A 20,306-nucleotide genomic window follows, 5' to 3' on the forward strand; every position below is an offset into this window, starting at 1 on the left:
AAAGATATCTGAAGCTCTACTTCATGAAGTGTTTGAGGCCTAGTGTTATATGTCTTCCTGGGGGAAAATGACTGTGTTTTTAATGGCTTAATTGATGTGATAATTAGAGTTATCAAGATAATGAGAACCATGTCAAGGCTGTCTGGGGTGAATGTTCAAAGTTGAGGGGACTAGAGCATGTGTGACTTAGCATTAACTTTGTCTTTAAAAAAGAAAAGCAACTCTGAGTACTTTTTGCACCAGATACTCTACTAAGCACTTCATATGGTTACCTCATTTGATCCTTCTACAGGTATATCACATTATCATCATCTCCATGTTATTGATGAACTAGTAAATGGAATTCAGGGAGATTAAGTAGCTTGCCTAAGGTTGCATACCTAGTGAGTGAGAGAACGAAGATTCGGCCTTGGATGATCAGAGGCCAGAGCTCATGACCTTAACCATTTTACTGTATGGCCTCTCTCTTTACCTAGAAGGAACCACTGACATTTTTGATGACATTGGAGGGTGAAGTTAGGGACCCAGGATGTCCTAATTACTGACCTAACATTTGAGGAGCTTAGCATAGGAATTAAGTTTATAGAAGAGAGGTAGAAAAGAAAAAGGGATTTACTCTGATGAAGGTAAAAGTAAAGCATATCCAGGATAGTAGGGGAGTTAATAAAGCATATAGACCTTTCTTGTATAGATGAGATCTAGAAAACATAGAATATATTGCTTAGGAGATAGCTGACTTTGTTGATTGCATCTGTACTGTCTTGCACTGCTAGCATCCAACAGTTGTCCTTTTGCATCCTAAATTATCTAGGGCTTAAGCATTTACTAGGTGATCCTGGTGTTCATGGGTGAGCTGCAATCTTTCTTCTTTTAAAGGAAGCGGAAAAATTTTGCCAGCTATCACGGTACTGGTACCTTGTGGAAAATCATCCCAGTGGCAAAGCAGAATAGGATTTTTCTTGGCCTGCTTTGTGAAAGTTGTCTGACCTGCATGCACAGCTTCAGCCAACTCAGAAAACTCTCTGGGCCTTTATTGTTTTTCCCTTCCAGAGGGTTGTCACAGTGACTTCTACTGCTGGGGGTGCTTTTGCTAAGACATTGAGGGTTCCTTTTTCAGGAAAGGCAGGACATGGAGAAATCCACCTGGCCCTGGACTTCTTATTTTTCAGTTCTCTGAGCTTAAATTGCAGTACTTTACCATCAAGTCAAGAACTGCATGCTATCTAACTTTAATTGCCTTTAAGTAGAACTGCTGTAAGCTTCAGTAATTATAGTTAACATTCTCTGCATTAACATTGCACTGTTCCCCTAGGGTTTTCAGAGCAATTCACAAATAAATGCATTCAACTTTAAATAGCTCATAAGGATTATAGAACCCAGAAGGTGAAGGATAGAGGATATTTCCTGCTCCCCAATTATCTAAAGCTTAGCAAGTAGGAAGGCAGAGGCATCCATGGCCTACAGGTCTTGATTGCCTTAGTGCTATTACAAATAACCATGTATCCCAAGAAAGAAGGGTTTAAGCTGATTGACAGAAAGAGAATGACAATTTTCCTTGTTTTATTTCCTAGGAAAAAGTAAAATGGATAAAAACCTTTGGACTTATAACTCTCCTCAGCTGCTTTACGAGGCTAGATTGAACTAGGCCTTGGAATGAAAGGAAATATCAAAATATATAGAACACATTTTTAAAGTTTTCCCAGTCACTTAGGCAAAGCATAATACAGATCTGGTGGGAAATTGTAAGCTTTCCTCCACCTGGAGAACATTCAGCAATTCTAATTCGGGGAGAGTTACAAGACAAGGAGAATCTCCCCATCAGCACGTGCCATTGCAGTCTGGCCGGATATTCTAGATGGCGGTGATTTGGACACATTACCATGAAGGAGTTGCCTGGTTTCTGCAATGAGGAAGTCAGGTTGGTCCTGCTGGCTTGGTCCCAGCTAAGTGGATGTGGGCAAAGCTGGTAATGTGGGTAACCTCTTATATTGTAACTGTCTACCTAGGTATCTCAAGGACTAGGGAATTTGTTGATAAGTTAGAGTTCTTGAATTTCCTTTTGACCACATTATCAATAATATTTTCATATTTAAATCTTAATAGTGAAGGTATCCCTAACCTCAGCTTCCATGAGAATGATAATGACAGATGTGACCAGCTTGGAAGAATTTCTGCTTTAGAAAGAGTCCATGGATTGATTTTATTAGCAAAAGAGTTACCCCATAAGTATTATGGGAAGCATCATCTGCTCATTTACTAACAAGTTGGAAAGGCTGCACCTTCCCCTATCTTCTTAAATGTTGAGGACAGTATGGATGCCTTCTTTAAAAAGCTCTGAAATCCTCCTTATTCCTTAATTCCAATGGAGTCAGGGATTTACCATCATGGATTTGCCTTGTAACTTACAAGAGTACAAACAACTCAGATTTTTAGTCCCAACCTGTTTCTACCTTTGCTTTTGGTTTTGGTTCATAGGCGGCAAAGAGGAAGAATCATATTTGACTCATTTCGTCTTAGTTTTGATTCATTAGTTTGCATCTTTAGATCTCTTTCAAGGTCCCAGAATGAAAGCTGAGAGATTACAGTCCAATGTTATCAACTCAGGCCCATGAGTGATACAGAAGTTACAAATAACCTGTGTTCCTTTAATAAAGAACTAGTGGGGCAGTGCTGATCAATGAAGTGACTAAAGACTTTTGAACCATTGCATGGCAGCTTCAATTTGTGGAGTAGAAATGTTCCAGCAGGGCAGTGATGACTACACTGAGTCATTACCAGGACCGTAGAGTTCAAAAAGACAATTTCGACCTCCTGTGCCTCCAGCAGTTGACCACCCTTTTTCTCTCTCTTGGAGAGGAGACAGCTATATAAAGGGGGGTAGGCTTCCTTTCTATTCCAGATTAAACTCTTCTCCCTGGAGAGTCCACCCTTCTGTTTGTTAGCATTCTTCTACTATAATGACCAAAATAAAATATACCTTCCCCCAGAATATTCCAGTTTAGAGTGAAGAAGAACAGAGGTGAGGACATCCATAAATGGGAGTCCCAAAGTTTGCCATCTAAGACAGAATCTATGATAGAAAAAGACTTGGGAGAACACAGAGCTGAGGAAGGAAGGAGAGATGAAAAAGGAGCTCCTAATTCCTATCCCTTGAGACATTCTCTGTATGGTAAATACAAGGCAGCTTCCTACTCATCATGAAGGAGCTTCTCGCCATTCATTCTCTTCTGGAGCTGGACAGGAAGAGATCTGGACACAAGGCTGGATTCGGGGGATGTAGAACTGACCCTGTTGTTCTCTTTCCTTCCGTCTCGCATCTCTCCCAACCTGGATTTTCAGCTGAAAAAGAAGCAAGTATACGTAGATAAGGTGGAAAAGATGCAGCAGGCTCTGGTACAGCTCCAGGCAGCATGTGAAAAGCGTGAGCAGCTCGAGCACCGTCTCCGGACACGACTAGAGAGAGAATTGGAATCCCTCCGAATCCAGCAGGTACGGAGAATTTAAAGAAAGTGAGATTGCCCCCGACCTCCGCCCCCACTGCCAATTGCTTGTTTTTCAGATAGTGTCTGCCCTGAAGACCAGGCACACACTCTGGCTCATCTTTTGGTGTTTTGCCCCACCTGCTGTTACTCCAGAGGGCCTCCCAATTGTAAAGACGAAGTCTGCTTCCTTAGCTTCCTATCATAACACAATCCTTAATGCCAATTATCTTGCACTTTTTATTTTCATATGAACCCCAGAAACAGTAGGCACTCTAAGAAGTGAAGATGCTATACAGAGAGACTCCTGGACATTTTAGAATTGAAAATGGCCTTTAGAATCATTTGGCCGTATGCCTCCTCACTTTTTGATGAGAGAAAATCAAGACCCAGGAAGTACTGCATGACTCACTTAACGTCACACAGCAAGTTTAGGGGTAAGGTAGAGGCCAAATCCTAGATTTTTAATTTCTGTTTTTATTGTGTACCATGCTGGCAGGTAGGAATAGTGCTTTTTAAACCATTGATCCACTTTCTGAGCAGCGTGACAATTTGCTGTGGCAAGGGGAGTCTCCTACTCAGGCTCAAGATAGAAAGTCCTATGGCCTTAGGAGGAAATCTGAATTCCTCTTGCTTCTGAATCGGAATCCAAACAGAAGTGGCTTGGGCAGTAATCTTTTCCAAGAAAAAGGGGTCTTCAGATGGGACTTGGCTACCGTGGTTCTCTCACTAACCTGAGGGGTGTCGGCATCTCCCCCAACAGCGCCAGGGCAACTCTCAGCCCACCAACGTCTCAGAGTACAATGCTGCCGCACTGATGGAGCTCCTCCGTGAGAAGGAGGAGAGGATCCTGGCCCTGGAGGCTGATATGACTAAGTGGGAGCAGAAGTATTTGGAGGAGAATGTGATGAGACATTTTGCTCTGGATGCTGCGGCCACTGTAGCTGCTCAGAGGTATGTAGCTGGGAGAGTCACGGCCTGAAGGGCATGGATGGCAGGGGGAACAGAAAACTGACTGATTCAGAGTTTTTCCAGTGTTTTTCCCCATAATATTCTGTTTCTTTTTTCTCAGTTTCTGCTTAAGTGTGTGTGTGTGTGTGTGTGTGTGTGTGTTTCATCTGGTTATACAGAGACTGAACGACTAAGAGGGCAGAGGGTCAGGGATTTGAAAATTAAAGTTACTTATGAACTTACTGGAATCCTAGCTCAGCTTTCCTTGGGAGCGAGAACAATTACAGAGAGATCAACCCAACGTGTGCACACCTTCTTCCCCAGGGCCACAGATTCTTTCAGGCACATACGTAGATTTCGTTGTTTAGGCCCAGCACTAGAGTGAAAGCTTCCCTCAGAAAAATGCCACTCAGAAACTAAATGTCACTCAGGAGTGGCTACTGCCATTTGATAGCTCTGGCTCAGCCAAGGTATGCCGAAGGCTGTACTGAACATGAATCCATCCCTGCCCTTTGAGAAGGTCTATATTTGAAGCCCACATTCTCTGTGTCCATGAATTCATCACATGTAAGCAGTCACATTCCATTTGGTAAGAGAGAGAAAGTGGCAGGAGGCTTTTTGATTTTTTTTGCCTTTTACATGTTCCCCTTTTCACATTATAAACATTTATTATTGGTCTCTGGAGGACACAGTGCTCTTATCCAGTTTGTCTTCCTGCTGTTCATAATCAAAGTTGGGAAAGAAAGAAAGAGCAAACACTAAATTCAAGTCAGGAGATGACGTGGATTGTTGGAGATACAGACAGCCATGGTCTGGAGTTAGGGAGCTAAGGCGCACTACAGCATATTGCGCCCAGACAGGTCTCTATTCAGAAAGTTTTTAAAAACCATCATGTTATTTGTTAACATTCTCCTAAATGCAGTGAGCCGGTCGAGTCTGGGAGCACTTGCCAAATTTGGGCTGGGTATGAGTGTGAAGGGGGCGGTGGATACATTTATTTTTGGGTCCTTCTCATGCCAAATCAGAGGGAGATCAGTGCTTAAGAGCTGGACTGGTGGTTTGTAAACCTCCCAATTCTCCAGGAAGACCTCTTACATTTCTCCAACAGGCTCTGTCTGTCTCCAGATATCCCCTATAAACCTTAAACAGGTTGAAAATGCCTGTGCCGTGATTTTGAGGTCCTCATGGGCTTAAGCTTCCTTGTCTTTGTTTTCTGAGAACAGTGTAGTAAGAGAGTACACAGAAACCCCAGCTGTGCTAGAAGATGGTCGAGAAGGCATCTTGTAGGCAGATTAGAAGCAGAATGAAGTGTAATTTTAGCTGCTGGTTCCCAAGAAAACCTGTGCCCAGTGTTTGTTTAGCATTTATTCAGGAAACCCTAACACTGAAAGGGAGATACAGGGCAATTTTGTCATCTTTGGGCAGAAACTTAGAATGATCTTGCTCATGAAGGTGTGCGGTGTGAGAAAATATTGGAAAGCCAGGGTTCTTGGTGCTGAGAGGTTCGCTGCTGAAACTGACTTCAGGAGAGACTCCAGGTCAAAATGCAGGAAAACTAGGAGGTTGTCACTGGGGACCTTGTGTAAAGAAACTACCCCCTTTCTTCCTCCCTGGAAAGTTTTGAATGTTGGGAGAACTTCCTTTCAGATGGATTTCTTTCCAGAAGCTGTTGCCTCCCATAAAAAATTTTTAATTTAAATTGACTTCCTTCAAATCACCAGGTAGAAAGTTTCCATGGAATCACTGTTTTCAGTAACATGTGCATGCTTATCATTTAATAGATAAAAAAGCAGCCAGTTCCCACCTAGTAGGAACACTTTGTAATAGTTCCCCAGACAAACATTCTGTATCTGGACTGTGTACCTTTTGCATGCCTATTAATACAACCCACAGGAGAGATGGAGAGATTGTATTCAAATTCCTGTAAAATGAGAGAATTGGATGAGGTGATTCCTCCAGACCCTTCTTTTTCTAAGCTTATGCTATTTTTCCAAAGATAGTGCCTTGTATATTCTGCCACAGAGATCAGTTTCCTTCCTTCCTTCCTTCCTTCCTTCCTTCCTTCCTTCCTTCCTTTCTTTCTTTCTTTCTTTCTTTCTTTCTTTCTTTCTTTCTTTCTTTCTTTGATTTCAGATTTGGAAAGTAACATTCAGAAAACATCATTGCAGAAACTGTGGGTTCTTCTGCCTTCCCTTCCAACATCTCTTGCCATTTCTTTTCTGTCCAATGGTTTCACTTTCCCTCCTCCCAACCCTAAATGTATTGACCAAGGTTCTGCTCTTTGCCTCTTTCTGTAGTAAAAGCTTTACATCTTATTTTCTTCCAAAGTAATTTTCAAGTGCCTAGAATATTGGCTACAGATGGAAAGTGCTCAACATGTTTGAGTAATGAAGGAAGGAAAGAAGGAAGAAAAAGGGAGGAAGGTGAAAGAAAAAAGTAAAAGAAGGAAGGAAATGATTTCTAACTCTGTAACTTGAATCTCTAAATCTAGTGCCACATTTTAATGTCCTGCTTGGTTTCTGTGTATTCTGCTGGTATCCCAAACTGAATATATTCCTATTGGAACAGCTCGTAGGTAAATAACAGGTTGCACAATTAGGAAATGTTGCTTGGGTGGTATCAATGGTAGCTATAGATTTTTTTCAATTGAAGTATTATTCACATATTAAAAAACCACCTATTTAATGGTTTGATGAATCTCGGTAATTGTATACAATAACATAGCCACCACCAGAATGAAGAGAGAGGACACATTCTACAGTGTCCTTATGCCCCTTTAACTCAAATCCTTCCTCCTATGTCTGACCAAGGCAATATCTGCTTTTTTGTCATTATAATTTGGTCTTTTCTAAAATGTTATATAAAAAGAGTCATATCATATGTACTCTTTTTGTTTGATTTCGTTCACTTAGCATAGTTATTTTGAGCTTCCTCTAAGTTAATGCGTGCATCAATAGGTTACTCCTTTCTCTTGCTGAGTAGTGTTCCATAGCATGGATGTACCACAGTTTATCCATCCACTTGATGGATTTATGGATTTCCGGTGTTTGGCCATTATGAATAATAAAATACATATTTTAATATAAGAATAGGCAGCTCTCTTTCCCCAGGTGAGATGACATGTTAAGTTGCGTATTTATACCCTTTCCAGAACTTTGATTCTACAAAGCAACTTTTTTCAAGGGGAAAGCTCTCGATGCAAGAAATCCCACGTAGTGTTTACTGTATAAAGTACTTTTCCGAGCACTTTACAATTATTGCTTATCTTCACAATAATTCTTTGAGATAAGTACACTAGTATCCATTCTACAGATGAGGAAACAGGCACAGACAGGTTAAGCAATTCCCCCAAGATCACACAGCTTCTGAGAGGCAGAAGAACCAGGACTTAAATCTACACTTTTGACACCTTAACCACTGCACTCTGCTGCCTCCTAAAAAGGGTGATTTCAGAGATGGTGAAATAGGGATTATTACCTGTTTGAGAGTTACTATTTGAGGCTTATTATTTAGTTGCTTAGAAATATTATAAATAATGACCATAACGTGGCCTATATTATAGCTTCATATTATTGTGTTCCTAGAGATTCCTCTCTAGATGCTTAATATACATGAGGGGAATTACTACCAAGTGGGAGTTCATGTCAGAAAAACCGACTTGGCAATGCAGGGTTTTTGTTTCAGCTCACAAGTGGTGATTTATTTCTGAATAGCAGAGAAAAGATAAAAAAGTAACACATCTGATCAACCATGTAATGTATTCCTTTGCATTTACTGAATCAGGTTGTTACCTTTCTCCAGATGTGCAATGTTATGCTTTTACTTGGGGCAAACTAAATCTGGAAAAGAAGGAAGTAAGAGAAAGGGAGAGCAGAGGTAGCAGCTGGTCTCACACGTTACACGTCTACCTAGTCTTTCACTGTGGAGGCCTTTCTCGGGTTCCATTCTCAGTTTTCTTCTCATTGTACCTTCTGTCTTCATCATCTTGTCTTATACTAGAGCTTCAAATAGTAACTCTGCCATCGATGAGATTAAAGTTAGAATTTTCAACAACTTGTTGGATATTGTCATCTGGCAATTCATGAGACACTTTCACTTCACTCTAACTGAAATCAAAACCCTTTATACTGACTATACCTCAATAAAAATATATTTTTAGAAACCCATTATAGGATTTTTCCAAAAAAACAATCTCCTTGGTTTCCTATCACAGAAAACAGCAGTATGCCATCTTTTCTGGTCATTTGAACTAGAAACGACAAAGTCCTCGCTCGCTCTGCGCTCTCCCTAACACCCGCGTTTAAATGGTCTCCGTGCTCTAGCAGTTCTGCCTCCTGTAGCCTGTTCCCATTTCCCCTGTCACTTCACCAGGCCCTGTTTTCAATATCTCTCGCTGGGATTATAACCTTTCTGACTGGTCCGCCCGATTCCAGGATATGGCTCCTCTAATCCCTCCATCACATTTCAGAAAGAGATAATGCTATCTTCTTAAAACACAGCTCAGATCGCTTAATTCCCCTTGAAAAGCTCTAATAATCTTCAGTGCCTATTGGAATAAAGTCCAAACTCATATCTGTCATAGTTAATTATTTACTTTTTGTTTTCTCCCCTTGCAAGTTCCCTGCAGTTGGGGACTAGTCTTATCCATGTCCGTCCACCCTCCAGCCTCCCAGGAATTTCAAACACAGTGTTCCACTCATGGTCAGGTTCACATATTAAATAAACAAACGGGTGCCACTCTCAGGAAAAGATGGTCTTGAAGTTGAAAAGGCCACTCGATGTTTTAATTAGGAGCTCATGAGTGACATTCTAGAAAGTGATGTAAATAATGTGACAGGGCTGGCTTCGGCAGACGGACGAAGGAGAGGGATGGCTGGAGGGCCAGTTGTCGGAAACCATTTACTTAAGAATTTGGAATGTAGGATATGAAATTCAGGGATATACAGTTTGGGGTGTGTAGGTCATAATTGCAAGCCCAGCATCTCATTACTGATGTGCTTAAGGATGGCCTCAGAGTGTTGGAAGTTAGCAGGTCGAGTTGCTCCTTCAAACGCTGTGCCTGCTTGCTTCTGCCTAAGCCATTGGCTTCTAGAAGGAAGACGAATGTTGAAGGCTGCCCTGGCAGTTCAATAGGAATTCACTAAGTGCCCCACATTTTCAGGCTCCATTCCTGAGGAGTTCACAGTGTCCATATCAATTAGCTGGCAGGGCTCTGTGTCCCCAAAATGGTCTTTTATGCAATGAAAGTGGCAGTAAGCCAGCACTGACTCCCCCAGTGACAAACCGAACGCTCAAGCCCCTGGTGTCCATAGACACCATGCACTTTTTAAAGAGGCCTGGCTCTGAAGCGTCCGCCATCACACTGGAACTCCGCACTGCAGGAACTGCCTCCAGGATCACACCAAGAGCTGGAATCCAGTCAACTCATACTCTCTTGTATGTTATTCTCCTTCTACTTACACTTTTCTCTCTTAATAATAGATGACTTTGTTGAATTTCTTTTTTTGCTGTGCCTGGCACTGTATGTTTTACTTGCACACATTTATTTTATCCCCCTCCCCAAATCCCATGAGATCTAGGTATAATTATTATCTCAATTTTGCAAATGAGGAGACTGAGGCTTAGAGCAGTTAATCAACTTCCTGAGCTCATAGGGTTTGTTCGTGGCAGAGTACTCGGGAAAGTGGAACTTGCCCCTGGTATGATCTATCAGCAGGGCCTGTGCTCTCTACACTACCCAGTGCTGCCTTCTCTTGGGTACTTTGGGACACAGGGGCCATTCCAAGTAAGAGAACTGCACTAGACCAAGTGTAGAATTCCGAGATGGTAAAATATTTTGAATCCAGCAAATGATGAAAGCCACTGTGGTCCTTTCCCATCTTGTTCTCCAATGATTTCATCATTCAGATAAATTGTTTCCTCCTTGCATATGAGGTGCCAGTATTTGGGGGAACAGTAGCTTTGCAGAAGCTCACCAAATCTCCCCAACTTTAATGCCAACTTTCTGCCTCTTCATTCCCCTGCCCCTTCACTGCCATATGCACTGGTCACAATCTCTAAGCTAACAGAATTTGGCCAGCTGCCAGCAGAAAAGATGCCTGGAGTTCTCCTGCAGATCTTCGTTCTCACAGGAAGTAGAAATGCAGCAGTGCCAGTTCATTGTTTTCTCAGCCTATGAGAAACCTATGTCTGGTCTTCTTTAAGACCAATATAATTACATCAGTATTCTTCCTAATCCCTTTTTCTGTCCCTCAAGTTACTCAAATAAGATCCAGTTTTCTTCATTCCCTTCTCTCCTTTCTCTAACCCTAAATGGACTAAAGAAAGAGGTACAACCTCACTTATCAGGAGGATATAGGGTTCCCATATGTCTTTGACTTGTGCTATTTAAACATTAGCCTTACCCATGGGCTAGACCCTCCCCCCTCCTCCCCTAACTTCTCTTCTCTCATTCTCTCTCTCAAAACACACACACACACACACACACACACACACACACTGTTCTTATTAATTACTCTTTGAGTCAATGGCCTGAAACACTTTCAGATGGAACATGATGGTCCTTCATGCACTTGGGATTCTGGCAAGAGAGAACAGTCTCGTAGTTGGGGACACTCACTGATTTGGCACTAGAATGTTTCAGATGTAGCTGAGATAGGAATCAAATGGCACTTACTCAAAGGCTCTGCTTCTCACTCAGCTTACATGCCCTACCTGGTCTTTGCAGTGGGCATGTCTGTAGTTTGTTTCTAGCACTCAGGTGGACTTTACTGCTATTGACTCCAGCAATAGCTATTTAGTACATTCTCTGACGTCCTTCAAAGTCTAGCCTTTTTCCCCTTCATGACTGCCATGAAAATAAAGTGGGGATATATAATATCTGATATATAATATAAATAGTAATATAAAGTAGAAATATAAATATCTTCCTATTGCCTGGCCATGATTTAAAAACTTGAGGGGACTCTCTGCTGAAAACTTTTGGGGGGGGGTATCTGTCTAGTTCTGAAGGCAAGCCTCTCTACCTCTCATAGAATCTATCACTGATTTTTGCAGTTATGTCCATGTCAGTAACCTCGTCTAGCTCTGAAAGCCGTACCTGCCCATTCTTGGAGATTCTTATTAGTAAGTCACTCAGAAACCAATCATTCCTTATAAGTTTGATATCAGGGTAGGGCTTTCCAGCAATACCTTTGACTTAGGAGGGAGGCAGGATTCATCAATTATGTTGCCCTCCCATCATCATCACTGCCACTTTCCTTCCCAGGGACACAACAGTCATCAGCCACTCTCCTAACACCAGCTATGACACAGCTCTAGAAGCTCGCATCCAGAAGGAGGAAGAAGAAATCTTGATGGCCAACAAGCGTTGCCTTGACATGGAGGGCAGGTAAAAATGTCAGTCTGACTCTGGTGGATCTGAGAAGTTGGTATGGAGACTAGATAGGTCAGTATGGAAGGGGAAGCGTCTTCATTCACAACATGGAAACCTGATAATGCAGCTTTCCCCCCACCTCCCTGCCAGCCTGATTTAAGATGCAAATGACCTTTACCTTGATCATTCCCACTAACTGGAATTCCAAGTAATACTGCTTTCCCCATTGGCCTTATAATTGCTTTCCATTTGCCCTCTGCCAGAACTGAATTATTGATATTTACATTCTGGGGTATTCTTTCTAGCATTGCACCTCAACTCTGTGGTCCGACAGTGTGCTCTGTAGAATATCCACTCAAACTGAGAGATGGGGCATCTGATGTCTCTTATAAAGTCATGATCATTTAGTTATCAGCCGAAGTTGTGGCCCATGCTTAGAAGTTCTCGTCTTCTCACTCAATACATCATTTTCATTGACTCAGATTCTTCACTATATCAGCTTTCTCTCTCATATACAGCCTTTCTTTTCACCCGTACTTTTCTTTGGCTTCCTAAGATTTAAGCAACAACTCTAGGATGTTCCGCTGTGCCCATTTGGGTGCTCAGAAAGGTATTCAAAGTTGTTGCACACTATCTTTTGTCTTACAACTCAGAAATAATTAGATCACCCTTTAGTTGAAAAGATAATGGAAGCAAAAGTCCATTTAGGTAGTGAGACCAGAACCTGGAGGTGGCAACAATGTTTTATACATTCTTTGTATGTTCTTTGTCTTTGGCTCCTAGGATTAAGACCCTCCATGCACAGATTATTGAGAAGGACGCCATGATCAAAGTACTCCAGCAGCGTTCCCGGAAGGAGCCAAGTAAGACAGAGCAGCTGTCATCCATGAGGCCAGCAAAGTCTCTGATGTCCATTTCCAATGCTGGATCAGGCTTGCTCTCCCACTCTTCCACCCTGACTGGCACCCCGATTATGGAAGAGAAGCGGGATGACAAGAGCTGGAAGGGGAGCCTAGGTAAGGACAGTAAATAAGGAAGGTTAAAGAGACACATTTTACAGAGAGCCCTGATTAAGATACATGCTCACGTGGCAATGAAAAGGAGTGATGGTCCCAATTCTAGAGAAGACGATATAGCAGGTCGGCTTTTTGTGCCCCTGAGAGGCTAGCTGCATATTTAGGAGTGCCTTCCACCCTCTGATGTCTCACTGAGAGAACACCGGTTGAAGCCAAGGCCTTAGATGATAAGAATCCTGAGTTCTATTTGGGTGGGAAGGAAAATAACTTCAATTTCCTCTTAAAAATTCTCAGCTTTGGCCTTTGCCGTGCGGGACCTTTTGTCTTTGTCCAAAGCCCATGTGGCCTTTGTGTCATTCAAAATTGTAGACTTCCAGCCTTTTCTGTGTTCTTTCCCCCCATATAATAGGAATACACAGAGTTCTAGTTAAGCTAAATGGAGCTGGGTGGCAGGTTTTCATTACCAGAATGATCTGAGATGAGAACAGAATGTACTTTTTCATTCCATTCCTCTCCATTCCTTCCCCTCTAATCAAAGCCCCAGAAGTATTGTGGATACCACGAGGAACATTTTTAGAGCCTGAGGAAATAAGCTATATATATTTTTATTTTAGCTCTTTTAGTTGCTTCTAATACCTTTCTTGGCCGTCTGACACTTACAGTGTCCTTTGGTTAGGGTAGGTATTTGGAGGACCATGGTCATGATTAGAACCTTAGATTACACGGTTACTCTCATCCTCATCTGTGACCACAGACTTCTTTCCCTGATCCTTTCCAGCTGTCTGGTAATGAATGGCGTTGGTTATATGTGGAACTGAGTAGAAGCATTCTAACAGCTCAGTGGAAATCAATCACCATTGGAGAAAAAATCAAAACAGATAGTCAGGACACTTAAAGGTTTAGTATACCGTGCTGGGGGGTGGAGAATGAGAACCAGAAGGGATCTGGCAAGTGTGAAAGAAACTTAACCGTAGTGGGAAGGGCCTGACAAACTGATACCTGGGTTCACTGGAGGCAAAAGTAAAGAATGTGGAACCACTCATATTTCTCCCGAACCTCCCACGAGGGAGAAGACGCAGTCGGGTGTCTGTATGTGACTAGTATATAGTTTTCTAACCTCTTTCCCTCTTTGCTTTGCAGGTCTCCTCCTGGGTGGAGACTACCGCGCTGAGTCTGTCCCTTCCACGCCGTCGCCTGTGCCGCCCTCAACTCCCCTGCTCTCGGGTCACTCCAAGACCGGCAGCCGAGACTGCAGCACCCAAACGGAAAGGGGAGCGGAACCGAACAAAACCGCAGCTGTCGCTCCAATCTCTGTTCCTGCTCCAGTTGCTGCTGCCGCCACTGCTGCCGCCATCACTGCCAACGCTGCCACCAACACTGCCACCGCTGCCACCAACACCACCACCATGGTAGCTGCTGCTCCAGTGGCTGTGGCTGCTGCTGCTCCCACCGCTGCCGCCGCCGCTGCCGCCCCGTCTCCGGCCACTACTGCTGCTGCTGCTGCGCTCGCTGCTGCTGTTTCTCCAGCTGCTGCTGCTCCGACTCCAGCTGCTGCCGCCTCTGCTGTTGCTGCTGCTGCTGTTGCTCCTGCTGCCGCCGCTGCTGCTGTTCAGGTTGCTCCAGCTGCTCCGGCTCCGGTTCCAGCTCCGGCTCCAGCTCCGGCTCCGGCTCCGGCTCCAGCAGTGGCTCAGGCTTCTGCTCCGGCTCAGACTCAGGCATCAACTCCAGCTCCGGCTGCGGCTGCTCCTCCAGCTCCAGCTTCAACTCCAGCTTTGGCTCAGGCTGAGGCTCCTGCAAGTCCAGCTGCTGGTTCGGGACCCCGTCGTTTGTCTATACCAAGTCTGAGCTGCAATCCAGATAAGACAGGTAATAATTCTCTGTGGGTTCTGCCCGGAATCACAGATTTGGTTGCCAGCACCTGCTGCGTAGGCACAGTTGATCACTTGGCCAGAGTTCTAAAGCAGATTAATCAGAAGAGATAAGGGCAGAGAGTCTGTGACTTCTCCAGGATAGGAACAGGGATGAGTCAAGGCCATTCTCCCAGTAGAAGTAAATGCTCAGTTGAACAAGAAGGGGAAGGGAGCGAGCAAATCTCACTTTGCCATTGGCTTGATGGGGGCTCTCAAGCTATTTCTAACATGTAACTTTTTACCTTGTCCCTAAGTGTTTTCTCGCCCCTTATTTCCACGTAGATGGCCCTGTTTTCCACTCCAATACTCTGGAAAGAAAAGCTCCCATTCAGATCCTGGGACAAGAGCCTGACGCAGAGATGGTGGAATATCTCATCTAAATGGCCTAATCCGGAGCTGCAGTTTATCAGCAAGAATGCTTTTTATCATTTTTCCCTTTTGTTTGTTCTTATTTTGAGGGTGAGGACAAGGGTTGGGGTGGGATGTTTTTTAAAGGGACTTTTTATTGAAACAACATAGTACTTAGGTGACACCATTTGAACTCCAGTCTATTCTGGTACACTTAGAGAGTACTCTAAAGCCAGATCAATCAGAATGTGCTCTGAAGTTTATTGTTTGGATTTATACAAATACTGGGACTGTTGATAGCTAGATCTACATCAATGTTTTCAATGCTGAAATTTGTTTAGCATTTCCATATTCCAGATCATTCTTTTATTGAAGAGCACAGTATGTTTGGAAGACAGTGTGTAACATGTAGTTCAGAAGTGGGAAGCTGGAGAGAATTTGCGTGTGTGCTGTTTTGTATAGTTACCATCTAGGCAGCATCCAGAGAGAGCTCTCATCTTGGGCTCACGAAAGGGAGTAGTTTTAGGAGCCACGTAAACTGGAGAAAAGGTAGGGAGTATTGGGGTGTGGAAGGGTGCTGGAGCTAATTTTCCCTCCCAATTTCCCAGCTACCCTGGGCCAGGGGATTGTGTTTATCTTTATTTCAGTGGTGCTTTGGAAGTGGATTCTTTTGGTTCCCTCGTGGAGGTTCATACATTCATATATATACTCTGGAGTAATTTATGCACTTGGAGAATTAATATATTGCTTTCAGATGCTAGGAGAGTCAATTAGCTGAATGATGTACAACTTCCTCTCTCTTAGGGAGTTAGACCATCAGAGGCCTTGATGGAGAGTTGCATGAAGTGCTGTATGCAGACTTACGTGGTCTGTGTGTAGCCAGGAACACAGCTCGCTTGCCTTTCCGGAGACCATTCTGCCTAGTGTTTATTTCTTCTCCAGCACAAATTCACTGGCTGTGTCCCTAGTCTCAAATTGCCAATTTGCAAAATGAGGAAGCATTTTTGTTGACGGGTTGAATGCTTTGAATTTCTGATGACTACTTTGAAATAACTCATGTGGTTTTCCCAAATTCTTAGCAAACATCTTAAACGGTATCTTTGCGTATCACCTCCAAGGGAAATGCATCAGAAGCCCAAAGTGCTATGCTGCAGTCGGGTGGGGAGGGGCTGTGGCAGCTACCTCTTCTCACTGCCAGTGACTCCATCTTGGAATGCCTTGGGAGAACAGCAGGAACTGCACACATGGGCAGGGACCAAAGAGGCCATGGCTCCAAGCTCTGCCTTAGGGCTGCCTCCGGGGACATGGAAGGGCTGCCTGTTGCCACAGGTCTCTGCTCTGTGTCACCTCTCTGCCCTTCATTAAGGTGACAAATCCACAATGTCATTAAGATCAGTTTTCAGGGGTATGGGGAGGTGAGGGGAGTGGGGGTTGTTAGGTAAGGGTGGGGGGTAGAGGTTTGGGGATACGTTAGTTAGAAACGAAATTAATAGAAGAGTAGGCCTGATATATTACGTTGTGAGGCATAGTGGCTGCAAGGAACTTTAGCAGTATAGCCCTACCCCCTCATTTTAGTAATGAGGAATCTGAGACCTGGAGAGGTTAAGTAACTGTTTCTAGATCACACAACACACCTTTCCACTCTGCCAATTACCATGCTTATTTGGGGAAATCCTTATGTACAAAAAGCCCCATTTTAAGAAAAGACATTGACACGGTCCAGGGCATATGCATTTTGGAAAATGTCCCTGGCTTGAGTAGTTAGTCCAGGGTTCTAAATTCCGATCTTGCCTCTCCTGCAGTGCCTTTTGCAAGGTTTTCCCTTTCCTGATCCTTATTTCAACACTGAGTCACATGAAACATCCCCCCTAAGAAATCAATCAAGTTCACTACTTCCTATAGCAAGAGGATCATCTTACAGGCTTCCTCTGGGAGTACAGACATGGTGTGTTTAGCAGTATTCTTGTGTCGTTCCTAAAAGGAATGATTTTGTACGTGGTGGGAGAGAGATAGGAGGGAAGGTGATGTGATTTGCAGCCAGTCTTGACATTTCCAATAATGAACTAATCATCCTACATATCAATCCTCAGTCATCAAGTGAATCCCAAATAGAAATTAAAAGGGCAGTTGTGTTAATACTCACTCATACTACCCTGTAGTCTATAAGGAAAAAAAAACTCTCAAATAATAAAAGCAGAAAGTAGCAAACTTCGGGACTACTACTTTCTAGCCAAATAAATTTTTAAAAAAGAAAAAGAAAGCTTTCATCTACTCCTTTTGCAGTTACAACACATTGCCAGAATTTTTGCTAGCTCTGGGAGCCATCATTTTCATCACATTCTGTAAGGTGACAAATGTCATACATTCCACACTGTGTGGCAGCCATCTCTTTAGACTCATATACTTGGGAGAAAACAGGAAGTTCTTGGCCAAGTCCTATTTGGAACTTTCCACTTCTCTGCCCCTCACACCAGAGGCAGTCCCTCTTGGCTCAGTTTTTAATCCCAGGTAATTTGCTAAAAGAATATGGTACATCTAAGAGATGGAAGAAGCCCATGTCAGTGTATTATGTTTACGAGGATGAGATTCAGCCTTTTCAGAAAATCTCTATTAGGTGTCATTTTAAACTTTCAGGTTTATGGGGGAAATCTCAAGTTAGCCGCCCTTTCGCGATTGTGTGGATGTAACATTTGGGGGATCTTTCTGGACTCCCATCTATCTATGCATTTTACTGGCACCTCAGGACAGGAGGGTGACCTTGTTGTCTTAATTTGTACTGCCTGGTGGTCTCTGGGGACCTTCTAAGTCAATTGTACACCAGTGTCCCATGTACAGAAAAACTTCATTAGAACAAACTTTACTTGATATAAAATTCCTAGTAACAATTTTTTTATTAAATAAGACTAGCTTGAGCTTTCTTTTAAGATCATGTATCTCGATTGTTGTTTTAATGAAGGATTTATTTTCAGTGCTGCTTTTGAGCTTCAGGATAACAGGATAGCAAGATCCTGAAATACCTGCCATCATCTGCCATAGGAAACACACCAAGGGACCCATCGTGCTCTTTTTCTTGTTACGCAGTTGGGTGGGGACAATTGGAAAAGGAACAAACTGATTGTGCAAACTACTTTTTACGAAGAGCCTAAACTCTCATGATGCGGCAGCTTCAAGTGTATACATATACACTAACTTTTATAAATTCTATTCTCATATCTGTTAGCCATACAATCTCCTAGTATCGCAATCGCTCATTCACATATGGAATGTGTTGCTTAACATGTGTGCATTCTTACTGAACATGTTTTCAAAGGAAGGCATCAGCTATGGGCTAATTGCCACCAATTTCAGCCCGCCATGATCTTGGAAATAGACCTTCCAAGTACCATCCATCATCAGTTGGACAAGTGTTGGGAGTTTGTTTATTTTTTTCCAGTAGCAACGATGGGTTCCATGGAGCCATCAAACCTCCTTCTGGCCTCCCTTGTGATTGATGGCTTGTGTTTGTAAAATGGATAGCTGGGGTTGGCAGATGGCTAGACAGGAATCACCTTTGGTTTAAAAATGTATGTGGCCCCAGAATGATTGAGACCCCATTCTGTAATCAACTGAGTTAGTTCCAATAAAGTTAAGCAGGTTTGAATCCACTTTGTGCCTATCTTTTCACTGACAATAAAGTTAGCTATTTTAAAATGCAATGCTGTGTGGAAAATGCTTTGGTGTTTACCCAACAGAGGCTTCATTTGTGCTGTACCATGATTACTTTCAAGTCAGTATGCAGTGAAATTGCCTTTCAAGGGCAGCATGTGGCAGAATTTGCATTTGCTTAAAGTATGGAATGTGATTATAAAGTCTTAAGACACCACCACCACGGGCCACATGGTCTAATCGGTTCCTTTATATATTCCGGCAGCATATATTAAAAGCTTTGCATCTTTTTATCTCTTGCTTCCAAGGGATAAAATGATGACCACCCAAAGCAGAGAATTCATCCTTTGGTTAGTATTTTGGAAGGCCCCTTGATGTTCCTTTTGTACCCTTGTTCTTATGCCAATTCATCAGTTTTGGTTGAGGGAGCTTGTTATTAAAAGCAAATCAAAACCACAAACAAGTTGGCTCTTTTCACTGAAAATGTTAAAGCTGCCTTTACACTGCCCTCTCTGTTCCTCCTCTTTACCACTGAGTCCCAGCCTGACCGGGGAGACTAAGATCCCACAGGCTTTGAAATGACACTTTTCACAGTGAAACTGGGCTTGATGGGTGTTGCAAAATGGATGGGGAGAGGGTCTAGAATTCATTCAATTCTAAATTTGATTTTTTAAAAATTAAATTGGACTACATTCCCTCCATATTTATGATGAGTACTTTGAAAACTGTACGTGCGAAAGCCCACTCCTCTTTTTTAGGACACACCTTCTCACAAAGCTTTGCAAAGTATTCCTTTTAGAAATATATCATGCCTAATTCTTAAAGAGCCATCACGTGTGAAGAGAAAAAGCAAGTATTCCTTCAAAAGTGACTAAGACCGCATGGTAGGAGCATTCCTACATACTCTCCAGTATTATAACTGATCTTATTATCTGTGTGGAACTTCACATTCCATCGTGTGGGCCTCCCCTCCATGGTAAGTGATCTGCACAGTCTATGAGTTACACATTGCAGAAAAAAGCACTCCCTACTTCTTGCTTTCTCTACCACCATCTTATCCCACAGGAAGTTTTTTATTGGAGGAAAAAAGGATAGGCGATTTGGTCTTAGAATACTTTCTACAATAATTGGCAGTCACCCTGGTATTTGAATGAAGACCCTCAAATGACAGGACTTAGTTTCCAAAAAGAAAAATGTTTCCCACAACACCAAAGTTTCATACCACATCCAACTACTTCCTCCTCAGATGCACAAACTGGCCAAGCCCAGGGTATTTATTTTGGCTTCCATGTTTTTTCATTTGCTACTGTCTCTACCGAAGGTTTTAGGCATGTGCAAGAGTTGTTGAATAACTACATATTCCACGTTGCCATTGTGTACAGGGCCCCAAAGTTATAAAAAATACAGTCCATGATTCTAGTTTATCAGAGAAAACCACACTCACACACACACACACACACACGTGCGCACGCACACATAGACACATTTACGATTCATTGTGATGTGTGAAATGGGAACAGTGAACAAGATACAGAACTAGGACAAAGGAGGGAATGATGGGATGGAACAGAGAGTGTATGTG

At 42.8% G+C, this 20,306-nt stretch overlaps 1 protein-coding gene across 3 annotated transcripts in view; it reads left to right on the forward strand.

The window, feature by feature from the left end:
- The window catches only part of AMOT (angiomotin), a 61,131-nt gene extending 42,357 nt beyond the window's left edge, over positions 1-18,774 (forward strand). For all 3 annotated transcript variants that reach the window (XM_015248827.3, XM_015248828.3, XM_006215426.4), the window contains 6 exons: positions 3,340-3,489; positions 4,243-4,433; positions 11,698-11,820; positions 12,589-12,821; positions 13,962-14,687; positions 15,014-18,774. In XM_015248827.3, the coding sequence (XP_015104313.1) occupies positions 3,340-3,489; positions 4,243-4,433; positions 11,698-11,820; positions 12,589-12,821; positions 13,962-14,687; positions 15,014-15,111 (1,521 nt within the window). In that variant the 3' untranslated portion in view covers positions 15,112-18,774. The remainder of the gene's footprint in view (positions 1-3,339; positions 3,490-4,242; positions 4,434-11,697; positions 11,821-12,588; positions 12,822-13,961; positions 14,688-15,013) is intronic.
- Positions 18,775-20,306: the final 1,532 nt, after the last annotated feature.

Source organism: Vicugna pacos, chromosome X (genome assembly GCF_048564905.1).
Source record: "Vicugna pacos chromosome X, VicPac4, whole genome shotgun sequence".
Taxonomy (NCBI): Eukaryota; Metazoa; Chordata; class Mammalia; order Artiodactyla; family Camelidae; genus Vicugna; species Vicugna pacos.